The 14,575-nt window shown below is 40.8% G+C and overlaps 1 protein-coding gene across 5 annotated transcripts in view; it reads left to right on the forward strand.

Moving 5' to 3' along the window:
• Positions 1-14,575, forward strand: part of vps13a (vacuolar protein sorting 13 homolog A) — a 47,860-nt gene that overhangs the window by 3,690 nt on the left and 29,595 nt on the right. For all 5 annotated transcript variants that reach the window (XM_053624431.1, XM_053624428.1, XM_053624432.1 and 2 more), the window contains exons 2-28: positions 276-319; positions 464-506; positions 1,797-1,892; positions 4,051-4,152; positions 4,238-4,347; positions 4,444-4,503; positions 4,763-4,822; positions 6,378-6,458; positions 6,571-6,628; positions 6,725-6,852; positions 6,946-7,052; positions 7,614-7,785; positions 8,582-8,644; positions 8,782-8,914; positions 9,025-9,119; positions 9,284-9,426; positions 9,629-9,827; positions 9,917-10,031; positions 10,755-10,891; positions 11,239-11,371; positions 11,454-11,571; positions 12,009-12,153; positions 12,324-12,408; positions 13,346-13,521; positions 13,828-13,984; positions 14,089-14,168; positions 14,262-14,321. In XM_053624431.1, coding sequence (XP_053480406.1) covers positions 276-319; positions 464-506; positions 1,797-1,892; positions 4,051-4,152; positions 4,238-4,347; positions 4,444-4,503; positions 4,763-4,822; positions 6,378-6,458; positions 6,571-6,628; positions 6,725-6,852; positions 6,946-7,052; positions 7,614-7,785; positions 8,582-8,644; positions 8,782-8,914; positions 9,025-9,119; positions 9,284-9,426; positions 9,629-9,827; positions 9,917-10,031; positions 10,755-10,891; positions 11,239-11,371; positions 11,454-11,571; positions 12,009-12,153; positions 12,324-12,408; positions 13,346-13,521; positions 13,828-13,984; positions 14,089-14,168; positions 14,262-14,321 — 2,900 coding nt within the window. The remainder of the gene's footprint in view (positions 1-275; positions 320-463; positions 507-1,796; positions 1,893-4,050; positions 4,153-4,237; positions 4,348-4,443; positions 4,504-4,762; positions 4,823-6,377; positions 6,459-6,570; positions 6,629-6,724; positions 6,853-6,945; positions 7,053-7,613; positions 7,786-8,581; positions 8,645-8,781; positions 8,915-9,024; positions 9,120-9,283; positions 9,427-9,628; positions 9,828-9,916; positions 10,032-10,754; positions 10,892-11,238; positions 11,372-11,453; positions 11,572-12,008; positions 12,154-12,323; positions 12,409-13,345; positions 13,522-13,827; positions 13,985-14,088; positions 14,169-14,261; positions 14,322-14,575) is intronic.

Consider the following 14,575-nt stretch of genomic DNA (forward strand, 5'->3'; position numbering starts at 1 on the left):
CGCAAAGAAGAGGAAACGTTTGCAGTTAGTTTATCTTTGCCACAGCGTACATCACTTATATTTGTTTTGACTGCCCGCCTCTATAACTAAGTCTCCCTGCAATAAATACGCTTATTAATAATGTAGAAAACACCGGAGGCTTTTTTTACACATTGATGTGAATGGGATTTATACTGTGTACTGTGTTAAGGCTGGCGATACATTTCTGTGATGACATGATGAAATGTCTGCACTGTATTGTCACCTCTTGCACCTCTTGTTTCTGTCTCTCGTAGGTGATGCGGTTCTGCGGAATCTGGAAATAAAGGAAAATGCTCTGGTAAGTGTCCGTAAGGTTAGAACAGCAAAGTTGTCTTCACAGCCTACGTTTGGGCGTGTCCGATCAGTGCCGCCCCGCTGAAATGCATTTCGATTCAAATCAATGTAAATGCTTCATTTAACCACCTCTTTCTTTGCATATCAGAGTCAGCTGGACATTCCTTTTAAAGTCAAGGCGGGGCATATAGGTGAGTCGGATTCACTATAAGCTCATAAACACCTGCGGCTCTCGAGCACTGTCATTAAATGAGTAATGTTATAGAGGCATTACTAAGAAGCTTGGAAGGAAGCAGCGACGATCATGGGTGCCTCTGGTGAGAGTAGCTAGCTAGTACTAGTAACATGGTTTGCTAATCTGCTGGGGAAGCTTGTATGAAGCTGAGCATGCACTACACGAAGAATTAAACAAACACTGAACAGTTTATTCCTCCAAACAGCAACAGTAGCATTTACGAAACACCCACAAGAGACAAACTATAAGCTGCGTGAGAGACTTGTCACTTGCTAGTGACAATCCTATACTATAGGGTTATGACGCTAGCAAGTAATGGCAAAGTCTGTCTCACGCAAAATCTTTCTTATAAGCATATGACTCAACTAATAGTGTAAGGTATGATGGTTGTTCTGGTTAAACTGGTTACAATTTTTCCTCAAGGTACAGACTGTTATACTAGTAAGTAATAGAACACGACCGGGTGTGCAAAACAGGGTGGTGTGATGCGGTCCGACATGCAGTCGATTGTCTTCCAGTAACAGTACCGCCAAAAGTGTTTTATTCCTCTTCGACCACAGCAATTTGCCAATGATTACAAATTAATTATTATTATTTTTTGGTTAAAGTCCACGTGAAGTGCCTTGAAACGTGCAGCGTTATTCGATGTGTTGACGTAATTTCCTCTGAAACAGGAAATCAGGGCGGAAGTGACATATATGAAGTGGCTCCTCCCACTTTTTAAATAGCCGGTAGCGTGTAGCTGACCTCACAGCCCGGGGGAAGCCGTATTTGACGGTTAGTACCATGGATTTTTATAATGTCGGCAGCGGGACACTTCAGATTCTAGAGAGCATTTGATCGGACTGAAAAGCTGACGAGAAACTGAAGTGCAGAATGATGTCATCAAAACTGTCGCTCCGTATTGGTGGTAGAGAGAGTGTAGATTTTGAACGTATATATCTTCTAGATGCGAATTGCGTCATTGTTTTGGAGCGCACACGCTCATAGACGTATTCATACTAAAAGACACAAAAGTCCGATTTTGAGTTCGTGGCGACTTTAAAGAATGACACATTGCGTTTTTATCCGTTTATAGTTACATTTAACGTTGTAATGTTACAGGGAAACTGCAAAACACAGCATTTGTCTGTCTGTCTGTCTACGTGTGAATAATGTGGGTTTAAACAATGAACACACTTGTGTAAAGCAGAATTTTTCTGGTTCATATTTACCTGAAATGTTTTGTAACGTTCGTGTCCATCAGGCCGCCTGGAACTGAAGATCCCATGGAAGAATTTGTATACGCAGTCAGTGGAGGCGACACTCGACGAGGTCTACTTGCTCATCGTCCCCACTGCCAGTAAGAGCTGTTTTAATCACTCCCATTTATCATATGTAACATTTCCCATATCCAGTCTTTTACTCTGTGAGAGCTGGAAATTCATTTACCGAAACGCCCGTGTGACCTTTCCTTATGTTATGCCTGTTCTTTATATTCGACTGAAATGGTTTAGCAACCAATCAGTAGCAAGGATTCGATAGCAATCTCTTGCTTGAACTTTGAGCACATCTTTTAACAGGGTCTCTGTAAGCCTTACTTTATATCTAAAATTATATATATATTTTAAGTAAATAAATCAAATATATTGCATAATTTTGTAAATATGTTAAGCATATAAAATGTGTATATATTCAATAAATATGCATAAACAATTCTCCTTAAAAGTATGTGGACACCCATATGTTGTTCTTCCCTAAACTGATGCCACAAAGTTGGAAGCACACACTTACACTGCTGTGAAAAAGTATTTCTTCTGTTTTTGTGTATATCTCATACTAAATTGTTTCAGAAATTAATACAAAATCTAAGATAAAACAAAGGCGACCTGAGTAAACACAAAATACTGTTTTTAAATTATGTAATGCTATTTATTGAAGCAAAAAAGTTCTCCAATACCAATTGGGCCTGTGTGAAAATGTATTTGTAGTTACTGTAGTTACTAATTCCCCATATCTATGAAAGTGCATTCATAATGGGGTTGAGCTGGACTAGACATAATTAGGCCTGATTACTGCAAACCCTGTTCAGTCACATCAACACTTAAATAGAACTTTTTCAACAGCAGTTGATTAAAAGGTCTTACATAGTAACATACTATACCAAATATCCAGAAATGATGAGGAAGAAGGTGATTGAAATACCTCAGTCTGGGAAGGGTTACAAAGCAATTTCAAAGGCTCTGGGACTCCAAAGAACCACAGTCAGAGTCATTATCTCCAAATGGAAAAACTCGGCACTGTAGTGAACCTGCCCAGAAGTGTCCGACCTTCCAAAATTCCTCCGAGAGCACAGCAACAACTCATCCAGGAAGTCACAAAAGAGCCAAGGACAACATCAAACGACCTACAGACCTCTCTTGCATCAATAAAGGAGAATGTCCGGTCTTCAGTCCGTAAGTTGAAACTCAAGCGCAACAATGCAGCAAGACAATGATGCAAAGCATAGGAGTGAGTCCTAGTCCTAGAAGTAAGTGAGAGACTGATCTCCAGTTATCAAAAGTGTTTGGTTACAGTATTTTGTTTGAAGAGCTAAAACTGTTTAGTATGGGAAATCAGGATGGGGCAAATACTTTTTCACAGCACTGTATGTAGAATGTCTCCAAAGCTCCATGAAGACATGGTTTGCCCAGGTTTGAGTGGAAGAACTCGAGTTTCCTGCACAGAGCCGTGACCTCAACCCCACTGAACACCTTTTGGATGAACTGGAACACCGACTGCACCCCAGACCTCCTCACCCAACATCAGTGCCTGACCTGTAATGCCTAATGCTCTTGTGGCTGAACGAGCACAGATCCCCACAGCCACGCTCCAAAATCTAGTGAAAGGCCTTCCCAGAAGAGTGGAGGTTATTATAACAGCACAGAGGGAGAATAACTCTGGAATGGGATGTTCAACAAGCACATATGGGTGTGATGGTCAGGCGTCCACATACTTTTGACCATATAGTGTTTTTGGTTTTTTTATTCTCACTTCTGTGATACTTTTAGCTTTACTTTTAAATGCCACTAATTGGTGTTAAATGTAATTTAACACCAAAGAGTATTACATTTCATTTGAGGATTTCACATTTCTGAAGTTTTCACTTACCATCGCCAACGCTTGTGGCAAGAACTGTATAAAATATTTATAACCATAGATTAAAAAAAAAAACTACTTTAATTGAGAATAATTATAATAATAAAACATTATGTTATTTCATAATTACAAGTATTTTATAGAACTAAATTTGTGCCTGAGAACAATAGTTAAAGTACATTATACTGGTGTAGCAATTTCATTATACATTTCTTTATTTGAAAATAGTCAAATTTGCTGAAATAAGCCTGATCAGCTTAAACGAGTTCTGTTCTACTCGAAGTGACCCACAAATATCCTGAATGAATTTAAGCCCAGGGTTTTGACACTTTGGAAAATGGTCTAAGTGTGTGTGTGTGTGTGTGTGTGTGTGTACACATCAGGTATAAAGTACGATGCAGAAAAGGAAGAGAAGCAGCTGCAGGAGGCTCGGCAGAGGGAGCTTCAGCGGATCGAGGAAACCAAAATAAAAGCAGCAGAACAAGGTTAGGATAAGGATGACAACCTTTCGAAATTCCACACAGTCGCTTACGTTTGAAACGTATTTATATCGCGAGTGTCTTCGTGCAGAAAATCCGAAGACGGAAAAGCAGGACACCTTCGTGGAGAAACTGGTCACGCAGGTGATTAAAAACCTGCAAGTGAAAATTTCCAATATTCACATTCGCTATGAAGATAGCGTAAGTACTGGATTTGACTAAGACCATTTTATATTTTATTTTCTGATCTTTATTGTTCAACATACAATTTAAAAATTTTATTTTTTTTTAACACAGATCACCAATCCGAATTCACCTCTCTCATTCGGAGTGTCTCTCCAAAACCTCAGCCTTCAGGTACATACTACTCCAGGAACAAATTCTAATCTTTTGTTTGTTTTTGTTTTCAGGCTGCAAGTGAAGAACAGTTCAGTATAAAAAAAAAATATTGAAGCACTGTACCGTATGTAACTAAGGGTGTCATGTTGTAAATGAAATCTATAGTCTAACCAGGGATAATTCGATTATTATACGTTTATCCAAGAGCGAAGTGACAATGAAACTATTTGAGGTAGGTGGAGGTTTATTTTCATAAATTCTGGTTCTCCATTCACAGACAGCAGATGCGAACTGGAAACCCTGCCTGTTGGATGAGAAAGCCAAGCTGTTTTTCAAGGTAAACCTATTCGATGAGAGCTCAAATACGATGCAGCTACACTGCAGTGGTTCCACATTCTCATTCGTAACTCACGTATCGTTCATATTTCAAAGTTAGACGAGAAATATGCCATACCGTCCATTCACCGTGGTCATGTGACCTTTACAAGGCTTGTAAATTCAGGTAAAATCCAAATATTTCATTTACTTAGAATTAAGGATCAGTCAGTTAGACATAGCTTCTACACAGGTTTTAAGTTAATAGTCATTTTTACGATCTTTATTTGGATGTTAGGGTGTCAGGTGACCGTCATCCACCAGCCTATCAACTGATCCTCGGCAATATGTCAACGGTTTATGGTTTTTGATGTTAGCAAATCATCTATACACACTCTCTAGACTGCCTGCTTGTCTCATTTGACTTTCGCTTAATTTGGAAGGGCCAGTTTATGGTTATTGATGTGTAGTAAATGATTTCTAGGCCTCTCTCTTGTGCGATCACGTGTTCATATTCAGTTCATGTGGACTGTGGAAACATGTCATGTCATGTTGTTGAAAGACAGATAAACGTCATTGGACATTTTGAGATTTAGTCAATATGCTGGTTTATGACTGTCTGATAGAGTGTATAAAGCAGAGTGGGGGAAAAAGAGTGTGGCCACTTCATTATACACATGAGGGTGCTTTCATAGGAAAACCTGCAACAATGAGATAAGCGGAGTTCTCGTTACCACCCCGAGGTCGATTATTTACCGGAAGTGTTTTATTTCTCGTACACCACAATTTTTAAGGGGGGCAAACTTTCAGGTTAGTAAAAAACTAATGTCTTCCATTTGAGATGATATATATTTTGATGTATTTAACAAAAAAAAAATAATAATTTAAATATTTTTAAAACTTTACTATGGACCCCCTGCAATTACACCACTGACCACTAGGGGTCCGCGGTAACACTGCACTAGATGATAGTGCATAGTGTAAGTGTATAGTACGTGATTTGGGACACAACTTTAGTATTTACTCTCCGAAGTGTGTTTTCGGAACAGAAGTAATGAGTAAACGCACCGCACACAGATCAGCTAATCCATAATGAGATTCGTTGACAATGATTTTCATAATCGATTATTATCGATGTTATCAACTAGTCCACATTCCTTTGTCCTGAAGACATTCTTTTGAAGATTTTCTGTAAGGAGACATTTATTTAATATTGATGGAAGGAGTCTCCAGTGTCAAAATGTTTTACAACACTGAAGACTCCTTCTATCAATATTAAATAAATGTCTCCTTACAGAAAAGCTTCACCATATCAACGAATATATTTCATTTTGTTTTCTTTGTTCATTTATTATTAATGGCGTGTCCAGCATACAAGTCCCTAGAAGCTATAATGTATTAGAACACATTAATATAAACGTGATGGGATTTTTTTTTCCTTACAGGTGGAACTAAATTAAAATCAGAAATTAAGCACTACTTTCTGGCCAATCAGATTTGAGAATTCAACAGCACGTGGTACAGTTAAGGTCATCAAATGTATTAATTATGTCTTATTTGTGTTACGTTATATTCAGCTTGTCCGTCTGGATAATCTCTTCGCATATTGGAACGTTAACTCAGAGCTCTACTCCATCCACTCTGCTAGTGAAGCCCTGGTAAGAGAGAATTTTTATAATCTCCTATATGGAAAATTACCCAAGGAGGAAATGATAAAAATTAACCCTATTTTCTCTCTCTCTCTCTCTCTTTCTCTCTCACATTTTGTAGCGATGCCTGCAGCACAACATGGCTGTCCAGAACTCCATCCCTCATGACTATCAGTTTAGTGAGTGACTGCTTTCACTTCTGCTGTATTTTGTCTTTGAGCATCTGGATGCAGTTATCAGACCTGTCACGACTTCTTCCTGCTTTCTGTTTCTAGTTTTCCGTCCAATATCGGCCAACGCTAAGCTTCGCATGAACCCTCGCTCGGACGTGGACTTCTCCTCGCCGAAGGTGGATCTGGTCGTCAACCTGCCTGAAGTGGCTGTGGAGCTGAGCAGACCACAGGTGCGCTAAACGTTCTGTGTAGTTGAATGAAAGCTTGTGTTGCACAAATAAAACATGAGCTTCGAACGGCGTCTGCTCTTTGTTCCTCTGCAGTACGTCAGCATTCTGGAGCTTTTGGGCTCCGTGGATATGATGTCACGCAATCTTCCGTACAGGAAGTATCGCCCAGATGTGCCTGTCCACACCAACGCGTACCAGTGGTAAGAGCTCTTCCAGTACAACTTTTACATGCATTGACCGACTGACTGTCCCTTAGGACATCTGAGCAGTAGGTGCTGATATACACCTAAAATGTGTATATACACCTAATATCAATAAGCAAAAAAAAAAACAAACAGCAGTCTCTTGCACGATGATTATTTTGGCTTCCTCTACTAGGATCAGCTAGCGGTTTTATTCACTAGCATTCTGCTGATTTAAACAGTTGCGAAGCCACGTTGTGGAAAATTGAGGGTGAAAAAATATCAACCGATATAGCCGAGTGATTACCGAAATCTTTTCTGTGATCAGAATTATATAGACTTGAGTTCCAGCTCTAGTTTAAAAGAGTGGATTGGTCTCGGTAGCCACGCTGTCACTGTAGAGTTGCATCATTTGTTATTCTCATTATGATGTGAAGGGTGAAAAAATGTGTAATATTGGGTAGTTCAGTTTCTTTTTATTATCTAGTTTTGTCATTTATGATGTCTGATAGTCAGGAACTTTGTGTGTGTGTTTTTTCTTCTTCTTCTTCTTCTTTCTTTTATTTACCTGTTTACCAGGTGGCGTTACGTCATCACGGGCATCTTGGAGGTGAACGTAAAACCCTCCCTGCACATGTGGTCTTGGAAACGCATCAAACGGCACCGACAACAAGTAAAGCAGTGCAAAGAGCTTTATAAGACCAAGATCACCAACAAGAAGCCTGCAGAGACCCTGCTAAAGAAACTGGAGGTAAATATTGGAAAAGTGCTTTCTTACGGTGTTATTTATTTATTTATTTATTTTATTCGTTTTGCTTTGTGATTAGTGTGTGTTCAGGAGCAGGGAAGTTGCAGGGAAGGGTGTGTGGTTGTGAGGTTGTGGGAAGTGTTGATGGGGTGGCGTGCTGTCATGATTAGCAGCATGTTGGTCAAATGTGGAAAGGAGGATGTTATAAAACGGTATTACAAAGCAAAAACGTTGATGATTCAGCTCGAGGTTTGGAGCACAAACAAACTTACACAATTTCCCACTCGCTCCAATTGTACTCAAGTCACCTTTGATATGTTTAATTTCTTGCACTGAAGCTACAAGGCGGAAGTAGCTAACAAGGTCTCTGTAAATACATTCCCAAATCTTCATAACATGAATTGTTCAAAAAGTTTATAACCTACCTCTTCTTGTCTTGCCAAACTGCACTGAGGACAAAAGCAAAGGATTCAGTTGGCTGCTCCGATAATATTACAGCATTCAGATACACAGTAAAGCTTTGTTCGTGTTTATAAACGACATTAGGAAGGAGACACTGTGTCCTACACCACAGTGTGAGATTTGTACAGATGTGCTTTAACACACATTTTGAGTGAACGACTTCTATTACTGAGCTATATTCGTTTTTTGTTGCTCTGACTTAAGCATATATTGCGGCTTAAAGGGAAATTCGATTCCTTGGAGCTAGAACGACATGCTGTTGAACTATAAGGATTTTTATAATGTTTTTATTCCTCTCATAACGTGTTATGCTTCTTCTGTTAAATCTCATTTCTAGGAGACAGAGAAATGCCTGGATATTTTTAACATCACGCTCGCGAGACAACAAGCCGAGATGGAGGTGGTGTACGGTTTTATTTTACACATGCGCTTTCTTTCAAATTTTATATACTGCGCACAAAAAAAAAAACAGTCTGTGAATGATGGTTACGAAAGCTGCAGTTCTAACGTTGTAACGGTCCACCTCTGGCTCTCCAGGCATCTAAAGCTGGCCTTCGCATCTACCGACCAGGGTTAAAGATGGAGGAGGAGCAGTCGCAGGGCTGGTTCGGCTGGATGTGGAACTGGTCCGGAGACAGCTCTGCTCAGACCAAAGAGGTCAAACCTGGAGGTACTGAACACTAATCACTTCAAATATACTCATTTCACATCACAGGGTAAATTTGAAACCTGTGTAATGTAACGTCTCGGTGTTTCATGTCGTTCTTGCGTCACCGTTAGGTTTCGACACACTGATGACTCCAGAAGAGAAAGCCAAACTCTGCACTGCCATCGGATACAGCGAAACGGCCGTCAATCCTAACCTGCCGAAAGACGTGAGCACTTTCTGTCCATTCAGTCAGAATACGAGCTCATTTTAATGCGTTTCAGACATATTAGTAACTTGATTGCTGGATAATCTTAGCGTAATATTAGCCTAAATTTAGCAGAACTGTTCACACACAAGCACTCTGATGTAATGGTGCGTTATGTTTTGCAGTTTGAGGACGTGAAGGTTCGGTTCCAGTTGGTGAGCATGTCCGTGTCGATCAAAGAGAGCAAAGAAAAGCCAGAGATTATCAAACTGTCCGTCATCGACCTGAGAGCCACGCTGACGCAGAGACCGTCCGCTCAGGCTATAAAGTAATCTTTTCTCTTCTTACCTTTTCTCTTAAGTGTCCTTTTCTCTCATTCCCATTTGTTCTACGGTAATAACGACACTACAGTGTATAGTAAATCCGAAATGTTCCACTGTAAAAGTTTGCAATAGTATTTACTTGAACCAGTTATCGTATATCATATCGCGTGCCTTTTATAGATGACCCCTTGTCGTTTTTCTAATCAGGATCACAGCTCAGTTGTCGTCGTTTGAGGTAACCGGTGTCTCGAGGAACAGCGTCGCTCCCACGCTGCTTTCTCCTCGACGTGTGGTGGAGGAAGACAAGCCTCTGCTCAGCCTAATGTTCGAGACCAACCCACTGGACGCCAAGGCAGATCAGAGACTGCACGTGGAATCGCAGCCACTGGAGATCATCTACGACGCAGTGAGTGTGGCAGAGAAGACCCTAATTTTTCAATTTGAATAAAAAAAATAAAAAAAAATCAGTTCTTTATATGTGTGTTCTCTCTGTAGATGACGGTGAATAACGTGTCAGGGTTCTTCATGCCTCCAGATGACCTGCAGCTGGACGAACTGACTAACGCCACCCGCATGAAGCTGGAGCAATTCAGAGACAGAACCTCAACCGGTGTGTGTGTGTGTGTGTGTGTGTGTGTGTGTGTGTGTTTTACAACCCCTGGTAAAAATGATTGTATCACCACACTTGGAGGATGTTCACCTGGCTTTTTCACTTTGTAGCAATTACACAAAGCACAGATATGACACGAAACTATTTTGGTTTAATAGCTGAACGTTCTGGCTTCGTGAAACGATGGTGAAAAAATGATGGAATCGCCTTGTAATTTGCATTTCTAAAACAAATACCAGCACAAGTCTAAAAATGCGAATGAGTCTGCAGTTAAGAAAGTGCTTACACACCTTAACCTTGGGCTTTTTGAAAGGAAACGAGGCCCTAACAAGAGAGTTGTCAATTGAAACAATGGAAAGGATTATAAAAAAGTTGTACCCAGGCAGCTATGTCTAACATTGGGCGCAAGTATAAATAAAATGGGAAGGTTATCAAAGGAAAACATACGCCATAAAAAAATATGCCATTAATTAAAACAATTTACTGTAATTTGTTTGAGGTATGTTTCACGATTCCAGACCATTTAGCTATTAAACAAAAACTGTTTCGTGTCATATCTGTTTATAGCTTTGTTTATTTGGTACAAAGTGAAAAAGCCAGGTGAGCATCCTCTAAGTGTGGTGATTCCATCATTTTTGCCTGGGGGCGTGTATCCTAGACTGAATTTGTTACGCTTGGTACAATAACCAACGCAACATTTAGAAAAATATTTTGTTAACGTAGGACTCATGTACATCATCGAGACACAGAAAGTTCTTGACCTGAAGATCAACCTGATGGCCTCCTATGTGATCGTGCCCCAACTGGGCTTCTATGACCCCAAGCACAACCTTATCATTCTGGATCTGGGACACTTTCAGGTAACTTTCTTCCACATTCTAGAGATTTTTTTTTTCCTCTTCTCTTTATTGCTTTACACCTTTCCATTTTAGGTTCAGTCGAAATTCTTGAGTTGGCAACACGATCAGCGAAGAGCGTTTAAGCACATAAATCGTGATTTTATAGATTTCAACGTGAAATTTATTAGGATTCAGAACTGTAATATGGGGCTGGTTAAAGAATCTCAAAATTACATTTGTGTCATTTGCTTTTACTTACGAGATCCGGAAAATAACTTGGGGAAATGGGATATTGGAAAATACTTCTTTAAAAATGAAGAGTAGCAGCAAAATACCTGGAATATTTTGATCAAATTCCTCCCATGCAGATGTCGAGTCAGAGCAGAGCCAATTTGCCACAGCTCTCAGTGGGAAAGAACACCATCGAGGACATCATGTCTCGAGCCTACGACAGCTTCGATGTCCAACTCACCAGCCTGCAGTTGTTGTATTCGAAACCAGGTACGAACTCCATCCTCTGTCCTCCTTACCTCACACGCTTATACACACCATTTAAAAAACACAGTGGCCGGCTTGTTTTCAGACGGGGACTGGGAGAAGGCTCGGAAGCTGAGACAGTCTTCCCTCCACATTCTGGAGCCCGTCGACATGAAAGTGGTTTTCAGCAGAGCCATGGTGGTCACTGACTCAAGGATGCCAAAGTAAGGGTGCTGTCCTTTCGATGGATTTTTATATTTGCGATTCGGATTGGTCAGAATGTGCCGAGTAATTTTCTATAAGAGCAGCTCTGACAGATGTTCCAGCTGCAGGGTTTATATTAAAGCACTCATTCTAGTACGTTATCATTTCTGTAGTAACGACTTATATACAGGAACATGTAGGGTGGATAAGCTACATAATCTAAGCCTAGTATTATTTGACAAAATATTTTTAATCATTGATATGGTGAAGCTTACTCTAAAGAGATGTTTATTTAACATTTAGAGAAGGAGTCTCCAGTGTCAGCGGTTTGTATCAGTAAAAAACAACAACAGCAACAGATTTAAAGCTATAGTGTATTTATAAATGTGCATGTGAGCGTTCATGCCTGAAAATCTTTAACGATGTAATGTGGATCTGGATTTTTCCTGCCTGGTAGGTTTAAGATATTTGGTGAGCTTCGTCTGCTCTCTCTTCGCATCTCCGATGACAAAGTCCGCGGCATCCTGGAGTTGCTCGACAGCATTCCACTGCCTGAGAGTCGGCCCGCGCCTCGGACTACCGGTCCACAAACTACACCCAAGGTGTGTACGCGTGTTTAACTGCACCTTCGGTTAGAATGCAGTGTGTTTCTTTTAATGTTATTGCTGCATGAAAAGTGAGTGTGTGTGTGTGTGTGTGTGTGTGTGGTTTATGTAGTCCATTCATATGCGTGTGTGTGTGAAATAGTGTGTTTTCTTTCGTATGTCTATAGGTTCTCAAGCCAAGAGACACACCTCAGCTGACCCCCAGAAAACCAGCCATGGTTGACCTGCGCTCCTCGATAATATTTGACTCAGGTTAGACACGCATACGTATGCACACAGAATAGTTAAGGCTTCTTCTAAAAAAAAAGAATTGCGATCAATTACGTGCTATGTATAATATAAGTGGAGAGAAAAAGTCAACGTAGTTTGCAAAGTTATTGGCGTGAAACATTTCGATTAGAAATCAGGAGTCACATCATTAGTTGAATGGACGCCAGCTGTGTGCACACCTGTTCCGGGAAGTCCCCGGAGTTTGTCGAGGAACATAGCTAAACAAACAGCATCATGAAGACCAAACAAGTTGTGGGTTTGGTTTTACAAATATATCCCCAACTTTCAACATCCTGTGGTCCGCCATTAAATCCATTAAAAATGGAAAGGATATGGCATAGCCATGACTCTGCCTGAGTTAAAAAAGAGACATTAGACAGAGCAGCAAGCAAAAGGCCATTGGTAACTCTCAGTGTGATGCTCACGCCACCATGCTTCACAGTGGGAATGGTGTTCTCAGGTTGATCAGCAGAGTTGTGTTTCTGCCAAGTGTATCGCTTTGTACCAAAGCCAAGAAGCTCAGTTTTGATCATATCAGACCAGAGAAACGTTTGTTCCCGTTTGTTGAGTCTCCGACATGTCTTTTGGGATTCTATACGGCTCACCACTCTTCCTTACAGCCCAGCTTTTCATGGCGTCCTGGCTATAGTTCTATCCCCAGCTTCTCCCATCGATCCGAGCTGTGGATCTCTCCAGATTCTTCAGAGCTATTCTCGGCCTCTTGGTTGCTTCTCTTCCTTACATGCTCGCTGATGTTTGGCGTATGGCCTCATGGTTGTTCGATATCCTTATCATTTTTAAAAGCTGATTTAGTGGAGCTCTACAGGATGTTCGGAGCGTGGCGTATTTTAGCGTACAATGAACGACCTGTGATTCATGTGCATGTGCGTGTGTGTGTGTGTGTGTGTGTGTTTATCAGGATCGGAGGAGGATTTGTTCTTTGACGCACCCAGCTCACCAATTGAGGATCTGCCATTCTTTGAGGCCAACTCTGGCTCCCTCGAGCAATCGACCTCCGTAAAAAGGAAAACAATGGTGAAGCGTGACCCCAAGAAGAACATGACCGAGTTCCTGCTGAATTTCGAGATAAACACGGTGTGAAAAACGACCTTGCTTAAAACGTTATGATTCTTTGGCACGTTTCTCCCTCGACATTTCTTATTCGTTACGTACAATTATGTTGTTCCTCCAAAAGTTTTACAAAGGATTTAATTTCGTATGTACTTTACCCTATTTTCTCTTTGGAAAATAAATATTAAGCTTTTTAATTCCTCATGCATGCATTATTTACCCCATAATAAATATGGCCCCTATTCCAACTTACTTCCCACTGGCAGAACTCTGTTATTGTCTTCAAGTGGGGAATTGCTTCCTGTTTTTCCTCTTCTTTATTTTCTGCAGTTGTCCATCCAGCTGTTCCGCCTTTCAGCAAACCTGGAGGTTCCCGTTCTGCGTCTGGAAATCGAGGGTCTGGGCACGGAGCTCAAAGTGCGCACGTTTGATATGACTTCCTACACTTTTCTGCGGGAAATCTGCCTGGAGTGCTCAGAGTACATGGGTACGTCCTCCCAAACGCGATGGTCATGATGACCCTTTTCAGGAAGTTCCATTTGTCAGGTGGAATCCAGCATTTGTCCTTTTTTTTGTGTGTGTATTTTAAAGATGGAGAAGACAAGAAGGTTCACCTCATCACCACTCTGGATAACACCGAGGACGATCTGCTCACGCTGGAGTACATTAAGGTAAGTGCTTTCTGTTTCTGCGTTTGGTGGTCTAGGAGAAGCGAGTAAAGTGCACACACTTAATTTTGCTCTGTCTGTTTTATTTCCGTTCAGGCGGACAAGAACGCTCCGGATTTTAAAGCGGTGTATAAAAACACCGAGCAGCTCATCAAGGTAAATCCGAACGCCTAGCTAGCAAAATATTTCTTGAGACATCGGAAGCTGTGCTGAAATGTGGCTCAGATGGAGCGTCGTGCAAATCGACTTCCGTGCTACATCTAACACTCGTGCCACCGATCTATCGTAAGCTTCAAAGTTCATGCAAAGTAATACTGATAAGCTTATTAGCCGTAAAAGAACAGCAGTGTGAAAAATAGTGTTGTTAAAATGCATTGCATTAATACATTATCACTGACTACGTGTACATG

Source organism: Ictalurus furcatus, chromosome 5, assembly GCF_023375685.1.
Source record: "Ictalurus furcatus strain D&B chromosome 5, Billie_1.0, whole genome shotgun sequence".
Classification (NCBI taxonomy): Eukaryota; Metazoa; Chordata; class Actinopteri; order Siluriformes; family Ictaluridae; genus Ictalurus; species Ictalurus furcatus.